Source organism: Grammomys surdaster, unplaced genomic scaffold (genome assembly GCF_004785775.1).
Source record: "Grammomys surdaster isolate TR1022 unplaced genomic scaffold, NIH_TR_1.0 126906, whole genome shotgun sequence".
NCBI classification, from domain to species: Eukaryota; Metazoa; Chordata; class Mammalia; order Rodentia; family Muridae; genus Grammomys; species Grammomys surdaster.
In genome coordinates this window covers 1073150-1094071 of record NW_021621692.1, presented here as the reverse complement: position 1 = coordinate 1094071, position 20922 = coordinate 1073150, and the positions used below count along the sequence as shown (strand labels likewise).

At 37.7% G+C, this 20922-nt stretch overlaps 1 protein-coding gene across 2 annotated transcripts in view; it reads right to left on the bottom strand.

Annotated features, from left to right (window-relative positions):
- The window catches only part of Cep112 (centrosomal protein 112), a 406791-nt gene that overhangs the window by 350097 nt on the left and 35772 nt on the right, over positions 1-20922 (bottom strand). For both annotated transcript variants that reach the window (XM_028761272.1, XM_028761273.1), the window contains 4 exons: positions 17376-17466; positions 15757-15834; positions 1455-1502; positions 1099-1176 (listed from right to left, as the gene is read on the bottom strand). In XM_028761272.1, coding sequence (XP_028617105.1) covers positions 1099-1176; positions 1455-1502; positions 15757-15834; positions 17376-17466 — 295 coding nt within the window. The remainder of the gene's footprint in view (positions 1-1098; positions 1177-1454; positions 1503-15756; positions 15835-17375; positions 17467-20922) is intronic.

The following is a 20922-nucleotide window of genomic DNA, read 5'->3' as shown; positions in this document are numbered from 1 at the left end:
GTAAGAGGGAAGCAGCATTTCTTTTACAGGTAAAGTTGTATATGTTCTCATTCTTTAAAAACAGCAATTTCAGGGCTGGAGAGAATGTTCAGCGGTTAACAACACTAGCTGCTCTTTCAGAGGCCCTAAGTTTGATTCCCAGTATACCATGACAGCTTACAATCCCCTCCAACTCCAAGAGATCTAGTGCCATGTGACATCTGCCGGCACCAAGCACACAAATGGTACACAGACATACATGCAGAAAAAGCAGCCACACACGTAAAGTAAAATAAATTTGTTGTTTTAAAAAAACAGCAGTTTCTACCATATTTTATCTCAAAACTGATGGCTGATGTAAAAGGTGATCTTCAGTTTGTGCTGTCTCTTGTTTTCAGTGACAGCAGGTTTCCAACTCTCTTAGTCCATATCAGAAACTTTTTTCTCAGATTACAAAAAAGAACTAACAACATAAATCTTTAGATGATATGCCCTGTCACATTGTTCAGTAACATGACTATCAGAAGAAATGTGTTAAAAGCTACAAAACTTTGAATTCTAGAAACAATTTAGATTCGTGGCCATAAGACTCAGGGTGACAGGGATCAAAAGACATACAGACTCATGTAAGGAGTACTGGCCTTGACTTTTACCAGATTCACAGAATGGTGATAGAGCTAACAACTGAATGCCGTAACATTTCAGAACCATTGAGAACACAACTCAATACTCTTATCACAAAAAGACTGTCACTTGTCATGTATCAGCTACAGTAAGAGCAATTAGGCAGATGGATGTAACTAGTAAGAATAAAGATAAATTCCAAGTAAGAAGATAGAGAGGGTGCATGGATTTACTGAGGTCACACACACTCATTCTAAATTTGAAAGTCAGAAAAGGATCATGCAATGCACCCCTACCTAGTGGTGGATTGGAGCTAGGGTATGCAAGATGGGAGATACACAATGAAATCTTTAACTACAAACCCAGCCTGGTCTGCACCATGACCTGATTTTGAGCCCATATAACTAACCACTTTCTCCTGTGCAGAACATGAAAACTATTACCCAAGATCAACTGTGTTAACTCTTAGGCATGTGAGAAACAGCAAAATCCTACCTCCTTCTCGTGCATTCGAGACAGAAAATGATCATCATGAAGACTGCTGGACTTCCTCAGGCTGACCTTTGGAGTCATCTGTAGAATCAGTAAGAGTTACTGTAAACTTCTCAGAACTAGTTTATAGACTCTTTAAAGATAAATTAATGAAGTATCTGAAACTCTTTTCAAAGTAATGTTAGTTTTGGAGAAAAAGGTGATTCACTCACTTTCGAAGCAGCAAGATTAAAATGACTATTTTGCTTCCTAATGTGGAACTTATATAGAAAATATTATTTTATATTTTCAAAACTTCATATTTTATTTATAGTTAGCTGTCCCTAGGGAAAAAAAAATCCAGTGGACTCATCACCTACCAGAGAAACTGGAAGAGGCTTCTGTCTCAGGTACCGGGGATTTTCAATCTGAAAAATTACAATAAAGATATTCATTCTAGATATATTTGAATAAAATACATCTCTCTCTGTGAAAATTTCTTCTGTACATCTTAATGTTTTGTTTATTTTCTGAAGTACCACATATAGATTTCAGAACCTCCATAAGAAATCAGTTCCTGCCTGTCTAAGTGCACCATGTGGCCCTTTCCCTAAACGCTGTCTCATCTACTGGTCCTCACCACAGCTCCACATTGCCCAAAGCCTCAATGACTTACAGTGCTAGACGGGGGCCCTCTGCCTGCTTGTTTTACTCCCAAACCTTCTAAGCACACATGGATTCACTCTACATCCTAGATATGCTAGCGACACGACACAGCACTTTGACTGAAACTAATAGTGCCGATGAGGAGACGGGATTCAACTGCGAGTCTCACAAATCTATCTTTCAGCTTCACAGTCCCCAGCTTTGTCCACATTCCAGGGACACTGAACTACTTGTTTGAGCTGTAAAGCACTGCCTGCTAGGTAGGAGTTGCAATCATTCTCCTACCTTCTTCAAGACTCACTGGCTCTGAGTGAGGTTCCCCAGGAAAATTAACTCCTGTCGGGCTAGTGCCAGCCTAGATGTTCATCTCTTTTTATGACCTAGAATCCATTTTCTTAAAAAAAAAAAAAGTGGATCCTAAGACAAGCACTGTGACTGCCACATTCCACACCCACTCCAGTGTCCAGTGATATTCTCAAGGCATGGGGGAGAGAAAAGGAGATGCATTTGGTCCTACCTCTCCCCAGCTCTACTGTATCCTGGGTTCACATAAATGGCCCTGACAGAACGCCCTAAGTGTTGCGCAGTGTGCTTCTACACCACCTTTGGGCAGATAGAGTACAAGGATTATGTCTCCTCAGCTTTGGACCTCTGTTTCCTAGCACATATCATGCCTTTCAGTGATGTATTGCTTGAATTGCTTAATCGTAAATTCTTTAAGATTTCTATACCAATCATTTGATTTACAAATAAATTAAGAATTAAAAAATCATTGCCAGAAAAGTCTACTTTCTTCATGTCATATACTCACAATTTACTATACCAATAATCACAAACTGAATAAGAACATTATGACTCTGACCAAAGAGTTTTTACCCTGCAATATTCAACTAGGATTAAGTGACAAGCTTTTTCACATATAGCTTATTAAATCTTCAAAACTCCTCGTTGATTTCAAAAAGCTAATTTTTATATAATTGTGAAGCTCTCTAAATTAAATTTGACATTAGAGGAAAAGATAAATAATCAATTAAAGAAACAGAGGTAATAAACTTTAAAACAGCAAAGAGTCTAGTATAACAGCAGACAGGATTTGAGGAATACATGCATTTTAGTACCTAGAACAAGAAAATATGCACAATTATTTTCTTCACCTAGAAACTAGATCCTGTGGAGTACTGGTAACCAGTCTGAATTTAAATCTGTCTCATCATCCTCCACAGAGACCAACAATGGGAGCAAAGATAAATGCCTATCATATGCACCTACATCACAAGGAAGAGAAAGAGAACAGTAATTCCAAGATCTGCAGAAAAGCAGCCAAGTAAAGACCCCAAACCTCAACAGAATTAGCAAGACAGTATAGAGTCTCCAGGACTCTAGACTTGCTGTGTGGAAGCCTGCCTTCAGTCCTCAGGACTGGAAGATTTCCTGGCAGAAAGGTGAGTCACAGCAGTGCACTTCCTGTCACAGGGGCAGTGACTGAAGCCCTGTGCAGAGAAGGAGGTGCCTACTGCACGTGCACGGCTCTTTAGAACAGGCAGCAGCTTCTAGGAACCTACTGTCTGAAAGTCCATGTGTGAAAATGTTGTTGGCACTCTTTATTTGGGGAACACAGAAAGCAAGTCCTTCAAAGGCATACACAAACCAACACATACACCCTACTCTAATTCATGAAGCAGAATTAAGTACAAGGGAAACAGGAAAAGAAAAAAATAATTCTCAAAGATGCTCAAGCTCTAATTAAGTTTAGATTTAAAACCAAAAGCCAAGGAAACCATCTGTGACTTATTTTTGCCCAACTCTACATTTATAAGCAGGATACAAAATATTGGTTTACTTAATTACAACGCAGCATTTCAACTTTACAGAAGTAAGTCTTATTCCACCCTTCATCTTTAAAAGTATTAAATAAAGAAGCTAAAGCCTTCTGTTATTCTGAATTATTTTTTCAAACTAGAGAATAAAGAAAAATGTCTATTCTAATTCATAAAAGCAACAAACAACAGTGAAAACTGGTTACAATATTCTGTTGTTTTTCATTTATAACACACTGAGTTTGGGAAATATTCAAAGAAAAGCATGTTCTTGAGTCTATTTAGGGAAAATAAGCAATCTATTTTCTGATTTAGTAACAACAGCCAGATGTGCTTTGAAGTTGACGATTCCCACTTTGTAATCCACAGGCAGCATGGACTTGGATGGGGCAATCTGTAAACAGTCTTAAGGCCGACTTCTTTCATGCTCTTTCAGAAAACCTCTTGTTCTCTCAAAATACATCAAGAATGAATGCCACAAAAAGAATGTCTAGCATGGAAGCTACAACAGACTCATGCGAAAACACTGATGTAGATGAAAGTATATAGAAGGCAAAGCCCCAAATAACTAGATTCCAACACCATGAGAGCATCAGGAATCTGCACATTTGTTCAAAAGCAAATAGAATAGAAATAATAAAATATATGATAATTTAACTAGGCAGTTATACAGATATCTGAATGTTCTCTAGTGAAAACTGGTTCTTAATGTTTTATTTTGTTTAGCATTTTAGCAGACACATTGGATTACAAATTGTTTTTGTTGGCTTATATCTTCAAATTATTCAGGTTTTGGCCAAACTGTCGTAAGTTAATATCTTCTGATAGACTATTAGTTAGAGTTTTGTTTCCAGAAAGGTTAGAAAGCACTTTATCAGACATATGAATTTTAGAAGGAAATAACATTATCAAGGAATATATTACCAATAATGCCACTAAAATAAACTATTTTTTAATTACATTATAGGAAAACTCTGCAGGCATGAAGGCAGCAGCTGGGGATTCAGCTTTCAACATCAAGTCAACTGTGCTTCAAGATTATATCTTATTAATAGTTTAGAACTCAATGTTTTGGGCCAAAGATGGTTCAGTGGGTAAAGTAACCTGCTGCCAAACTTGACAGCCTGAGTTCAGTCCCGGGACCCACATGGCAGAAAGACCAACTCCCATAAGTTGTCCTCTAACCTCCACAAGTTTGCATGTGCGCACACTCGCGGGTGTGCACACACACAAATACAGTAATTTTTAAGAACAATATTTTTCTACAGAAATAATACTACATGTGAAGATTCATTTACTAGTTTACCAGGAAATATTTCAACAATCATCTAACAGGCTTAAATAATATATATTATAAACACACCATCCAGTGACACAAGAAAAAGGAAAAAAAATCAAATGAACAGAACACAAGCAGGAACAGTTATTGTCTGCTGCCTATGAGACAGATTTCACCTCAGCACAACAAGAAAAGGATGCTCCATCCACTGGATCCAATGGGCTGAGAGCTTGGTTTTGGTTTTGTTCTAACCTGGTTAGGCTTGTTGCTGTTGTTTTGACTTTTTTGTCCTTCGGCTAGATATAGGCTCACTGGTGGACTTTGATTCTCAGTACCACTTAGGACAGTGTACAACTTTCATCCACGTTCAGCACTCCTCTTTAGTGTTCACCTTTGGCTTTAATTACCACTTTTACACAGCTATTTTATGTTGCTATTTACTGTATTTTTATTTTCAGGTAAAAACATGAAAAGGAAACTATTCTTTGGGTGGTGACTTCTAGTTTTATTAAAATAGTCATTTACTGAAAATGTATTTACTTCCTAATCAGATCAACTTTATAAATATCCCATAACCATATAAACACCCCATAATCAAAAGTACTATAACCACACTTCTCATTCAGAAATTGTCACCTCCTTTATAAAACATTAACTATCATAATTTCTCCAATCTCAAAACTAGTTTTCTTTTGGGTGTTTTAAACTTTATTGACTTATGTGTGGGTGTATATGCATGTGTGTGTGTGTGTGTGTGTGTGTGTGTGTGTGTGTGTGTGTGTAAATCCAGAGGACATCTCTGAGAGTTGGTTCTCTCCTTCCATGATGAGGGTTCTGGGAATCAAACTCAGGATTTGAGGCTTAACATGTATGTACCTTTACCCACAAAATCATCTTAATAGCCCTTGTTTTGTCTTGTCTTATCTTGTTTTGTTTTCTTTTGTCTTGACTTGTTTTGTTTTATTTTGTCTTGCCTTGTCTTGTTTTGTTTAGTTTTGTTTCGTTTAAGGCAGGGTTACTCTATAGCTTAGACTAGCATCAAACTCATGGCAACCTTCCTGTCTCAGCTTGACAAATGCTGGGATTACAGGTTGGCCTGGCAATCTCTTGACTTCTTTCAAAAGATAACTCAAAGTGAATGATGAGTTTTTAAAAGGAAAAATCTACATGCATAAACAAAAATTCGTTTTTCTGAAAGGCTTCCAGGTTTGGGGCATGATAAGTAAAAAAAACAGAAAGTATATGTATACGTCAGGAACATGGATGATTATTTGTTCTACAAATAATAAAAAGGCAAAAAGCATACTTCATGGTTGACTACTCACAGTCTTCAGAAAATATTTACATAAGTTTTGTGAATTAAGACTTACTCCATAGTTCTTGGAGTCTGAGCAAATCCATTCAATGGCACTGTCTTAGTTTGCTTTCTATTGCTGTGATAAACACCATGACCAAAAGCAACTTCGGGAGGAGTTTACTTACCCTTACAGTTGCAGTCCATCATGAAGAAAGCCAGGGCAGGACATAAGGCAGGACTATGGATGTAGGAACTGATGTAGAAACCATGGAGAACCTCTACTTACTGGCTTGCTTTCCATGGTTGTCTTAGCCTGATTTCTTGTACAACCCAGAACCACCTGCCCAGGGATGGCACTGTCTAGAGAGGGCTAGGCCCTTCCACATCAATCATTAACCAGTCAACTGATAACGGCACGCTCTCAGTTGAGATCCCTTCTTCTCCAATGACTACTGCGTGTATCAAGTTGACAAAACCAAAATCAGCACAGGTATAATCATTAAACCCAATGAGCTAAAACTTCTTAAAAGTTTGTATATACTTGAAATCAAATTCTTCTTCAACCTTTAAAATCTACAAAGTACTGTTCTAGTCTGTAGCCTAGCAACAGTCTCGTTGTGTCTGCCACACAAATTCACCCACCTTTTTGTACAACCTGGTATCAGTTCTTTGTATCACTGAGAGAAATCCCACTGGATGTATGCACATATCATCTGTGCATCCATTCTCCACTAAGGCATTTGGGTATTTGCATTTTAGTCAATATAAAATAAAGAAGAGGGATATTTTTACAAATATGTGTATGCAGGTTTGGTTTGAACATACACATTAATCTTCCTTAAATGAAACCTCAGTATGAAATTCCTGGATTAAATGGAAGATGTTTTACTTCCTTTGAAAACTGTCCAGCTTTATAAGGCAGTATTTTGCATTTAGTAGAAAGTAATGTGTTCCAGTTGTTCCTCATCCCCATCAGCACTTAGCACCTTCCACTGTTTGCTAAATTTAATATTTAACAGATATCCAGTTGTATCTCTTTGTAGCATCCTTTGCTTTTCTTTTTGTTAGGTTTTCTTAGCAAGCATTCTTTAGTCATTTTGTATAAAAGCCTTTATTTAATATGAGCTCTCCATATTATTTCCTATGTTATCTGGTTTTGATACTAACACTAGCCACACAACATAATTTGGGATGTGATGTTTCTATCTGTTGAAAAGACTGACCGTTATTACTTCTCTCTGAACTGCTTCATTAGATACATCAGATAGGACTGGAGTTTCTCTAGTGGAAAATGTTTAGCTACAAGTTCACTGCCTTTAATAGCTGTAGAACTGTTCAAATTTCTCTTTTTAATGGGTTTGGTCAAGTTGTTGAAGGACTCTACCCCTTTTATCTACAGTCAAATTTATGCCCACAGGGTTATCTGCAGTAATTCCTTACTTGACTTTGAACATCTGTAGGTTCTGTAGTCGATCTCCCTTTTCAGTACTATTAGCAAGCTTATTATTTTGTTGTCATTATTCTTAGCTTGGTTAAATGCTTGTTGAGTTTATTCATCATTTAAAGATCCAGCTGTTAGCTTCATTTATTTTTTCTAATGCTTTTCTGTGTTCAACTTCACATGTTTCTATTTTAATTCTTTCTATTTCCTCCACCTGCTTGCTTTGGATTAACTTGCCCTCTTTGCCCTAGTTTCTTTAGACAGTTCAATGACTTAGTAATTTGTTCTTTGCTCTCATTCTGTTTTCATGACTTTTTTCCAATATTTTTATGGCAATGTCTACACATGAATAATCTTTGCATTTGGACTTAATAGAAAGTCACTAGATATTGTGAATGTTATCTCTTTGTATGCCTTGTATGTTTTCTTGAGAAGCGTATATTTTACAATGTAACAACTACAGATGCTGATTCCTCTGTCCAGAAGTACTTGCTGTTACTTACCTGGTTAGTTAGTAGCTTAGTCAAACTATGTCTGTATAATTTATCTCCCTCACATTGTAAAGACTTGGTGTCACTCTTCAGTAGGTACAACATTGGTCATGCATATAATTGTATGTGGATGACAATGATTTTAGCAAGTCTATCTCTATTTGAGTATTTCCATTCTTTGTTTCTGTTAACTGTATATCTACTTCAGTTTACCATCAAAATCTCCATTGTTCTCTTAAACCTGCTTAGGCTTGATCTTCTCCATACTGTTTTTGGTATACTGAGTCCTTGATGAGAACTGATCTCAGAGCTCTGGCCTGCCTGGCCCCTGGATTAGACCTGGACCATTATATGGGCACTGTGCAGATATGATACCTGTTCTCAGCTTGCCTCCCTTGGCGTGAAATCTGCCCTCTGAATGGGGGCTGAGAGAAAAAAGGCAGCTCATACCCCATCCCTCAGCTACATTTACCGGAAGTTTACCCTTTTAACTCAGACTTCGAAGGGCTAAAAATGCTGATTGAATGCCACTCCCTAAGACATACAGTATCTCTTGATTGGAAATTGAAGAGAGAGAACTTCTGTCTTCTTGGTCACACCCAGTATGGATGGCACTTTCATAAGGCTGACCTAGAGTCACAGGGTAGAAATAAAGTCATGGCCCAAGTGCCACAGAGTTTTGCTGTTCTTAACAAACTATATTGGTTTTCTTGAATAAGTGTGCAATCATTCACTCTGCGCCCTTAGGATGATCTCCAGATATCCTTAATGTTTTTTATCAGTTGTGTTTGTTTAGCTAAAGAGCATGCCTCTACAGCTCCTAATGCTGCTAATTCAAGGAATAAGACTCCGTACCTTTTTTTGTCCTAAGTATTCCATGCTGTAAATTTTCCATTTAGATCTATGTTAGCTCGATTACAAAACTTCTGCTGTCTTTTTAAATTAAGTTAAAACGTTTTCTAGTTACTTCTGGGTTGCTCAGGAATATGCTGTTTAATTGCCAAATATTTGTGGAATTTCCAAATATGTTGCCGTCTTTAAGATATAGCACAGGTCAGCTTCAAACTCATAATCTAGCTAAGGATGATCTTGAACTCTTAATCCTGGAGTGCTGGCACTGTAGGCATGCACTACCACACACAGTTTTATGTTTTGCTGATAATTACACCCATCTGTGCTCAAGAAGATTGAAATCCTCTCTGTTCTCTCAATTTCCAATCAAGGTATGTGGATGCTAGTCAAGAACTCTGGCCAATGCATGGTCCTAGCCCATTTCATTACTTTTACTGATCTCTAGTTTGATTTCTTTTTCTGAGAGGTTGTAATTACAATCCTTATAGTCAGGTTGTAAGACTCGAAAATGTTGAGGAGGGTGATAAGTTTTTCAATGGACAACTGCCAGGTATTAGAGTCACTTATGAATTCCATTCCCTTTCTGTGGAAGACAGTTCTGATATCAGTTCTCTTGTATATGTCGTTACAGAGCTATCATGGAGGTATCATCTGGGGATAGAGAAATAGTTTGCATTGTAATTCAAGTCTCTGAACTTTCTCTATGAGAGTTCTGAGTGTGTTCTTAATAAAGATACCTTAGAATAAGGCCAAGATTTGTTTTATATAAAGAATTCTCTTCTCCACTTTTTCCCAGATACCCTACACATTAGCCCTGAGCATTTCCTTCTCAGTCCCACAGGACAGAATGCTGAGCTCCCTCAAACTTTGTGTCACCTAGAGTATCATACAGCTCCATTGACTGAGCATTCTCAAAGCCAAGGGACGAGAGAAAAAACAAGGGAAATAGATGTAACCTGTATCAGAGAATTCTTTGTGTAACACAGGCACCTTGCCCAGGTTTATAATGACACACAAGACCAATCTGCTGCCACTGCAACACAACACTGTTTTAAATTGGGCTAGATGAGGGAAAGGGCCAGGAAAAGAGAAGGGAGGGAGGGAGGGAGGGAGGGAGGGAGGGAGGGAGGGAGGGGAGGGAGGGGGAAGGAGGGAGGGAGGGAGGGAGGGAGGGAGGGAGGGGGAGGGAGAGAGGGAGGGAGGGGCAGGGAGGGAGAGGGAGGGAGAGGGAGGGAGGGAAGAAAACAGCATTGTCACTGGCCCTCCCAGTCTGTTTCCTGATACTCTGGCCAAAAGAGATGTGTTCCTCTGTGTAATTTTGCAACACAGACCTGCCACAAAATTCCCCAATTTTGCCTACCCTGAAGTGAAAGAAAAAAACAACGATGCAGACACCAGGGCCCCTCTAGCAGCAATCCCTGTACTGCTGCCTCAGCCTCGCCTGGGCCCCTCTCCCAGCAGCGGGCTTTGTTAACTTTTCAGCATCCCAGGTGGCTGCTCTCCACAGTCTGGTCAGAGTTTTCAGTTGCAGGAGCTAGGCCTCAAGAGGTTTATATCATTGTTGAATGAAACCGAAGTGTATACTCACTTCTAAAAGAAATTAATGTTAATTACTCAAATAAAACTCTGAAGAGAGTTTCACATCCCAAATGTAGGCTTGGAAAGTACTATAAATACTTTCATGGCTGTGTTTGCTTTTATGAGTAATAAATAATTAATTTAAAAATTAGAAAACATAAAATGTTAAGAAAACAATAATTAATATTTTCCACATAGAAATTATCTTAATGTTGTGAGTACATATTTCTTGATAGTTTTAAACATTTAGAGAATTTATCTTACTAAAATGTTAAAATTTTGCATAAATGCCCCGAGAACTCTCATTAAGATGACTTATACTCCTCACAAAATCTGATATATTTACTCATTCAGAGACCATCACAGGGTAAAGAGAACTTTTTATGTTAATGTTCTGTTAAGTTTATGTTTATGTTAATATAGGAATATGTTCAGCTTGGTTTCTTCCCATGATTCCTCTATAAGATGGAAGCAGGTTTCTAACATAGGAGAAATTGGATTGCCCAAACAAGGCCGTACGCAGCAGCTCAACAGCCACCATCCTGGGTGGACACACTCCCAGCTCAAGGAACTCTAGGAACCAAGGCCAGCACTGCAGTTCTCAGTCCCAGCCATGAGAATGCTGGAGGGGACAAAAAAGACAAAGCCTGAAAGAAATAGGAGAAAACAGGGAAAAGAACAACAAAACTCTGAATGAATGGTCTCAAATATGATCAGCTCAATTCCAGTGTAGGCATAACTAATAATCTTAAGATACAAATTGATCTTCTTACGAAGAATTATCTTTCTTTTAAGGTAACAGTAATAATCACTATTTTCGTGCTGCAATTCCCGACCTTTATGCTGTGGAAGCATTAGCACTGCCAGCACAGGAACTCCTTCATGCACTTCTACCCACAGGAAACAGGAAAGGAATAGGAGTGCCTGCTACTTTGTATTATGATAGTAACTGCCATTGGTTGTTAAGGTTACTCTACTTATAAAAGAAAATTCCCAAAAACATTCTAGAAACCTTTAAGACAGTATTTATTGGTGCTATAGAGATGGCTCAGCAATTAAGAGCACTGGCTGCTCTTCCAGAGGACCTGGGTTCAATTCCCAGCAACCACATGGCAGGTCAAAACCACCTGTAATGATGAAGCAACTTGCTTTATCTCACTTTAACTATATCTCTACATCTAGTTTGGATGCTGTTGCTCTGTGGCAATGGATGAAATGCCTAAGAATTCAAGCCTAACTTAAAGAAACAGCATCAACCTCAACAAGGATTTACATAAAACAAGTGATGAAATATAAAAGTAAGTTAAAGATCTGGGAAAAAAACTTAACAGCAAGAACAAGAAATCAGAAAGGAGATTTGAACTCTGAAACGAAAACTTAGATATAAAAGGGTCATTATAAAAATCAAACACAACTCCATAGAGAACATCTCCAATATACTGACCAGGCAGAAGAATGTCAAGAATTTAAGATAAGGTTATAGAACCATTATATTTATATAACAATAAATAAAAACTAAGCAGTCACAAGCAAGACTGAACAAAACTGAAAGTTAAATGGTAAAATATTTTTAAATGAGAGATAAAATTTTCATTACTATTTAAAAAAATCTCTGCTTTAAGTGTGTATGCTACCAAAAATTAACATATTCCTAAGAAAAGAGAATATATTTTGAGGGAAAAAAAATCCTTAATAAATTCTAGAAAATTCAGATTCTAGAATATCAACTGCATCAGAAGGAAGCCACTGGCAATGTGCAGCAATGTGAAGAATGGACCCTCACCTCATGGCACTGACCAACCCCAGAGGACAGAGAAAACAAAGCCAAGCAGACACAGATGAACCTGAAATCACAACAAACTCCATCTTTCCACTAAATTCAACAGTTCATCAGTTCATTCCACTCTGATTAAGAGATACAGGTCAGCCAGGTTAATGCATGTGCATTAATAAGTCTATAAAAAAGTATGGCCTTTCTATTTTATATAATGTGTAAATCTGTCGAATAACAAAACAGTAAAACAAATTCTTAAGCAAAACTAGCTCTAAAGCATTCCAACAATATTTTAGATATCTTAAATTTTTTCTTATATGAAATATTGAATCCTCCTAGCAGTTAAATCATCAGGAGAAAGCACTAAGAAATGTACATCCAAAGCTCCAACTAGCTCAGGGCAAAGGCAAGTTTAAAGGGAAAGCGCCAGGGCACACTGATTGCTTTGATGTTGCTCTCCAGCAGAGGCCTCTGTCCTTCTGTAGGAGTTTCCTGTGCTCAGCTCCCATGCTGGAGACAGGACTTCCCTCCAACAGCAACATCCCCTGCACTGTCACACAGGAAATGTTTTCCTTTGGGCTTCGTCTCCGCCTGCCCATCAACTCAACTCCTCTTCTCTCTGTAATTAGCCTACTCCTCAAATTAACAGGAGATCCCCATCACTTTCATTTCATATCCAGTTCCCACCTTCTAACTGTTCACTCTATAACCCAGACACATTCTTCTCTGCTCTCTGAAAACTATAACTGGTCTTGAATCTTGGAATCATCTCCAATATAGTGAGTCCAAAATACGCCTGCAGCCCTTGAACTTCCTGAGGTCCACGTCTCTACTTCTGCAGTTAACTTCCCCATCTCGTCAAACCCCACCAGTCTAGAATAAAGTCACATTTTAACATAAGTTCCTCTACATGACAGTCGATTAACTTACCAAGCCAATATTTCCATTTCTCAGAAGCAAATCTTCAGTTACTCTTTAGTCCTGCTGTCCAGGCAGTCACTGGGCATCCTTTATTCTTTTTTATTATTTCCCCCCTCCCCCATCCTGTCCATTCAATAGCAACCACACTAACACAGGCTGCACTATCAACAATGGACAAGTGATCTGTTTCGTTTATCCTAACTAATGCCGTGAACTACATTTACCTAAAAATCTCATGGAGACTAGGATGAGTGAGAAATGGACAGCTCAGGGGCTGGTTGAAGCTGGTACCAATTTTCTGAATGACACCTAAGTTTTAATGTAACCTAAACAACAAAATATGAATACAACAATTCTGGTCAAGAATTCATAATAGCAACAAACTGAGAGTAACTTAGCTGTCCAAAAAACCCAGAAACTTCAATTTTGAACTGCTTATGCAAAAAAAAAAGAATGTTTTTAATTTTAGATAAAATTCAAAGCCATAAGTCATTTATAATTCATAATATATTCCAATTTTATTTAAATGTTGAATGCTATAAAATCATATAGAAGAAAAGAAAAAATCATTAGATCAAGTATCTCTTATGTGATAGGTACAGATTCAGAAGTGTTTCAAATTTGGAATATTTGCAAAACCTTGACCAATAGAGTACACCTAATCCTACAATCAAAATTTCAAAATGTTCCAAATACTGAAACATTTTGAGTGCTGATGATGCTTAAAGATTTTATTTGGAGGCCATTTATTATTTAGATTTTCAGACAGATTTCAGAGCCTTGCCCATATAACAATGTTAATCTTTGTGTTAACATTTTGAAATATCTTTATTCCTCTGATTTTCATATTTTAACATATTAAATTCTTTTTTATTCTTACAATACCAAAATATAAGTTCTTAAGTGGCAAAAAGCATAATGAAAATCGTTTAAAATACCTTTCAATGTCCTCAAAGCAAAAGAGCTACATACATACATAAAAAATAGAATTTGAAGAGAGAGAAAAAACTTCCAGATCTCACTATAGACTGATATCAGAGAACGAAGCTACCCAGGCAGTGTGGCAGAACACACCTTTATCTCAACACTAGATATGCAGAGGCAGAAGGAGTTTGAGACCAGCCTGAACTACATAATGAGTTCTAGACCAACCAAAGCTACATGAGACTCTGTCTCAAAAAGCAAATAAAAACGTGAAATTCTCAACTGAGCAACAAATGCAATCCAGCCCACAAATCCTCACTACTACTTAGAGACATCAGCTCACACAACTAGTTTGCTTCACTCACACTAGCAGTCTTCTTCCATAGCTACTGTTGCCTTAAATTCCTCCTGCCCACTTATCCAAACACTTCCAACCTGTGAGAAGGGCCGTCTGGGAGAAAAGGAAATGCTAAGGGATCCCCTAAAGCCATCTGTTTCCCAGTACACCCTGGGACAGGTAAGGAGCAGTAGTAGATGTCCTCTGGTATACAGGTGTTTGAATTGGGGGCACCTACCGAGCAGCTGTGCACGGCCTCTCAGCGCAGCCCTCTCCCACTGCTGACTTGTAGCTGACAACGTGCAGCCTTCTACTCTCCACTCACAGTAGCCGCCAAGCTCTCCAGCTTGCCTTGCCTGCTTGAGCTCCTTTTCCCTCTCTGACTCACAATGATCATCCTCACAGTCCTGTGTCCATTTTTGAATTCTTTTATCTACTAAACCAAGAACCTGGAAGAGAAATCTATGTCCATGGTGACGTTTATACATGAAAATCTCTGCCTATCATGGCTACTCCTTCATCGGGTTTCCTTGAGGTTTGCTTGTTCGTTTGTTTCTTTTAATCGGAGTGACTGCCTTTATGTTCCTATTCCTTTCCTTCCCTCTACTACTGCACATTCACAGGCCACATAACATCAGGAAAAGCAAAGCACTTGTAAAGTGAGGAGCTCATTTTATAGCACGGAAAAGTTACCATCGAAGTAATATCATAGACAGCACAAATTTCATTCACCTCTTTAGAAAAAAAAGAAGTTTCTTTATTTATTTTAAATAACGCTGTCCTACTATGACAGTGGTGCCCTCATACATCTTGTTTTATTGCACCTCCTGATTAGGTCATGAAGGTGACACTCAGTGATTAGCCTATACTACCTAGGTTTGTTAAGTATGTACACTTTTGATGTTCACACAATGAGGAAACCGCCTGATAACACCTCACAGAACACAGGATGTACCCCTGTTGCTAAGTGACACATGAGCCTACTCCACTCTGCTTTCCATATTATTTAGTTTGGTAGTTTGTGACATGTCACCATCAATTATTACTTAGCTATTTTATGTGCCTGACTGACTTCATCAACAAGAAAGTTGACTCACCAAGGACAGGGACCATTTTACATTTCATTGGAATGTTTTCTTACTTAAAGTTATTCTTTCTCATACTTAAAGTTCTCTCAGAGACAAAACAATAATAAATGTTTAATATCCAATACTCACTGAATAAAATTAAGTTACTTAATGTATTTTCTACAAATAATATGACTCTACCATGTCAATATGCATATAAAATAAATCCTTGTTTTACCCCAAGATTCCAACTGTTCAGACGAACTTCAATGTCACTGTCATCCAAGGAAACAGGAGACTTTTTTGAGTGAACTTCCTGAAATACAAAATAAAGAAAAAAATGGGAAAAATGAGGAAGCAGTGGAAGAAACAAAGGAGAAAAGGAAGAAGGGAGGGGAGATAGAAGGAAGAAGAGAAAACAACACAAAATACCTCATTCAAAGTAATGAGAGTTGTGGGTACTTGTCTGGTAATGTGGCATTGCCCTCAGAGGAAAGAATCATGTTACAACCAAGCTAGAGTCTTGATTCTAATTAATGACTGTTTATTATAGATGCTTGAGGCAATGAGATGCCCTAACAATATAGTCACAAAGTAACTAGATTTCCAAAAAAATCAAAAGAATATTTTGAAAATTAATCCAGACTTTTCTCTTTAAGTTCTTCTACAAAAAGTTCTAATTGTGGTATACCACAAAAGCTTGAAAGTAGGGAGGGAACTTGAAAAGATGAATTATTTACTCTCCTTAAAATTAGTTAACAGGAAAGTTTTGTGTTGATGTCCAAGAAGCTCTTTGTTCTTAAATTAATTCTCATTCATACACTGTATAAAAAGAGAAATAAACTCAGGGTTCACATCATAAAAATGCAATTATGGTGGCTCTTTACTTTCTTCTTGTATAATTCATAGTGTTATTTATCTACCAAATTAAAACTAATCAATTAAATAGCCTATGAGCTATGCAGAGAAATAACCAACAATCTTAAAGCTCTAGGTCAAGCTGCATAAAAAACAACTGTTTTACAGACCTGAAGCTGTCTTCTAAGATGGGCTCTGTTGACAGAACATGCCCATGCTTTTCAAGTATCTCGTTGCTAAATACTGAGTGGATCTACCTATGACTACTTACACTGAAATACAAGATGAAAAACCTCCACTGTTCTGCATATTCTATTGACTTTCCCTAGTTTCTTTTCAACAAATGTAAGAAGTTTCTATTATTTCTAACCTTAAAAACTTGTGATGACTTTCCTGATGGTCTCTTACCTTACCTATACCTTCTTTCTGAACACATGATCTTCCTTGTAAATCACAGTCACATAACCTAAGGCAGCAGCATCAGGAAATAATGACTGTACATAAGAACACTTTCCTCCTTACATAGCTTCTTCAAATAAGGCTATAGTAAGAACACTAATACAAGAGGCATTTTATCTGAATACATAAATTATTTATCTTTATCAAAAAAGCAACATTTCCTCCATCACTATAAATTAATTCACTTTTTAATTTTATAATCACTGGGGATCTAACCACTCAATTAATGTACTGAGTAAAGGAGACTAAATAATGATGTTGTTTGTTTGTTTGTTTGTTTTGAGATAAGGCTTCTCTGTACAGCTCTGGCTGTCCTAGAACTTCCTTTATAGACCAGGCTGACCTCAAACTCATAGAGATCCACCTGCCTCTGCCTCTGCCTCCTGAGTGCTGGGATTAAAGGCATTCGCTGACGCCACCAACACATAACCTCACACTACATTTTTTTAACTTCAGACTTTTGTATACTAATTAGAACTTTAACAAATGGTAGGATTCTTTTTAAAACAGAGAACAAACACAAGTAAAACCTAATCTTACGCAGATCTTTGAAGTAATGTGTTGTCTGTCTTCTCTATAAGTTGGACTCACAGAATGGGACCTCATCCGGAGCTTTCCAGTGTACTGTTCTCTATTACAGAGAGCAAAAGAGTAACAGTTAAACTCTGAAGAATCAGAGGACAGAGAAGACCCCAATCTAGGACTGCCCATTTTCTTCCTTTATAAATGAGATGACAGTTTATAGTAATTATGATTCACTCAACAGAAAAATTCATGTAAATAAATAAGCATTTGTACTTTTCACACCTTATTTCATTTACATTAAATCCTAAGTAAAATGACACATAAGGCCATATACTTCCTTACAAACAAGTGCTGTTTTCAAGTGGGACTCTACATGTATTTAAATAATTTCTCTTCCTTTCCCTTTTTCCCAGTGCTAAGAAAAGAGAAAATGGAGTATACATTCTTAAAGAAACATTGTCTTATGGTTAGCAAGTTTTGTTACACTCAAGATGAAACCTTAGAATATATAAAATAACAAAACTTCCTAACTGCTTAAAGTTTCAATTAATTTGAAACTAAAGTTAGAAACCACAGAACACAGAAACTGTTAATTTAAAAATAAATCATGTTAATTCAGGTAAAATTCCTTAAGTCTAGGAACTGGGAGATGGCTCAGCAGTTAAGAAATCTGGCTCCTATTCCAAGTTCAGTTCGTAGAATCCACAAGGCAGCTTTCAACAACCTGTAACTGCAGTCCCAAGGAGTCTGCTGCTGTCCTCTGGCCTCCATGAACTCCAGGCTACACACTTGCCATACAGACATGCATGCAGGCAAAACACCCAAACACGTCAAATTTTAAAATGTAAGTGTAAAACCGAGAAATTCTTCTACTAGATGTTATCAAAAAAGGCTCGTCTCTAGTATAAAACATCCTATAAAAGACTACTCTCTAATATTCCACATCAGCTCACAGCCTCTCACACATGCTTCCATACCTACACCCTAAGCAATGGCTTTGATAGAGAGGAAAGGGAAATGGACGAGGAAGCTAAAACAGTCTACCACTCTTGGCTTTGCAACTCCAGTTACCCCACTCAAACACATTCTGAAAATATTAAATAGAAAAGTCCAGAAATAAACAATCCATTGAACTTTATCATCAGCCTGGGAGTACAGAAAAACTGTGTCTATATAAAGCTGGATACACTTACAGTTTCTCAAAACTTACTTCCCAAAGGTAAGTTGGGAGGACCTCTGTACATAATTTAAATCACTAACATCAGCCATAAACTCTATCAGAATTTCTTTCCTTCACAAACCTCAAGCCATAGGAACACATGAAAAAGTCAGAAGGCATAGAGCAGCAGCAAAGATGCACCCCTGCAAGTGCACGCCTGAGTCTGAGCCCCGACCCACACACAGGGAAAAGAGACCCGGCTCCACACCTTTCCCCTCTAGCTTATATCATATAGCACACGTGCCTCACACACACACACACACACACACACACACACACACACACACACACACTAAACAAATAAGACAAACTTTAAAATGAATACCCAAAAGGCAAACTACTAGATCAAAGAAACAGTGCTAAAGCAATGTAGGTTTGGGGTAGAGTAACTCTGATAGAACAGCATCCTGTGGCTTGGCTACCAAGCAATGCTGAATATCTGCATAGGCTGCTTTGAAGAAAGCTACTTTTTTTTATATGCCTATAAAGCTTCCCAGCTGTTCAAATAGTTAAAAGAAAATGATAAAAATGGACAAGCAATATTTTGAGAATAACTTCATAAGTCAACATGCCTCAACTTGTACAAGCATTTAAAATTTGGTTTATAGGCAGATACAACCTGATATTCTAAGCAGTAGCCTATTCTTTTTTTGAGAATTGATTAAACAATCATAAAAAGAGCTATAGTTAAAAATTGAAAAATGATTAAATATTAAAAGTGCTTCTCACAGAAAATATTAATAAAAAGGAGGCTTGCAATATTTATCTATTTATTACACAGGAACATGCATAAAAGGACAGACTATTAATGCATATGTAGCTGCTCCTAGGTACCAAGCAATAATATTAATATTTTCCCTTCGCAATAAGTTTTCTGAAAAGATTCCTACCCTGGCTTGTCATTTATTTGTCAATCAACTATCAAATGACTTTCATTCATTCTACCCTTGAGAGATATCCTTCAGACTATCCTTCAGTAGTCTCAGTCTCTCTCTCTCTCTCTCTCTCTCTCTCTCTCTCTCTCTCTCTCTCCCTCCCTCCCTCTCTCCCTCTCTCCCTCCCTCTCTCTCTTTCCCCCTTTCTCCACACTATACATGTTATAACCCTAGAGCTCTGTGTTTAACCTCGGTTATTTTAGTTTTATCTGCTCTTCCTGGATTACCAATATATTATTGGTATTTCAAATAGCAAGGGGAAGCTTTGCTGACCAAGTCCACAACGACAATTCAAATTATTCTCTTAGCCTTCAATTCCATGGCAAATACAAAGTGAACAGCACTGTCTCCAGTTCAACATGTCCAACACTAAGCTCCTAAGAAGTTCCTAAAACATGCTCCCAATAAAGGCTAAGGAAAGCAGAAACATGGCAGAAGTCAGCTTCTTGTCAAGGCAACTAATCCAACTAAAGGAGGATGTTGATATCATCCCTAAAATCTGTCTGGCACAAGAAACAGGATACTAGGCACAGAAGTTTAATTCCCATGCCATGAAGCTGTCTTCAGCTGGAAATATAGCCAACTTGAACCCTTAGGTATGTACAAAGACAGTGTCAAACATTCAGTGATGGAACCAGTGGTCAGAGTGTAAGTGGGACAATGAGTAGGAGGAAGCCAACCCTACAAGTCTCTGTGAATAACAAGGCTTCCTGCCATATAAAATACCTGTCCTGGTGCTTGCACAGTCTATAACTGGTACATAGGACACAGTCATAGCAAGATCATGATATGCTTGTACATGTGTCCAAATTAAAGGGGTGAATTAATTTCAGGGTGCCAAAGCTAACAGAAAGAAAAACTTTAGTATCTTAGTAACCTTCCCTGACATGCTTTTTACTACTATTAAGTAGTAACACTAGAGAATATGTATATGTACATGTATATATATGTGTGTGTGTGTGTGTATATATATATATGGATATATATCCCCTTTTACTTTTTCTAGTGCTAAAATATTTAACCCCATCAAACTATTTCAAATATTAGTGAAATGTAGGTTTGCCCTGTACCAATAAAAGCTAAACACTTTTATTAGTAGGATTTAAGACCCAAAGGAAGATCAATTAAATGTTCTCCACAAAAGAAACTTTCTGCAAGAACTGATGCAACCAAGAGGGTAGAATGGGAAACCTAGGGGCTTCCTGTCTCAATTCATGAACCAATTTCCAGTATGTGTCACTGAGACTCCAGCCAAGAGGTTCATGTACCACAGGCAACGGTACAACTACATGCGTTAAAACAGGTAGAAGGGAACATTCGTGGGTTCTCCAGCTCCAGCTTCATCCTAGGGTAAGGAGGAAAGAGAAAGGCTGCACATTACCATATTGATCTTCCAGGAGCTACTTAG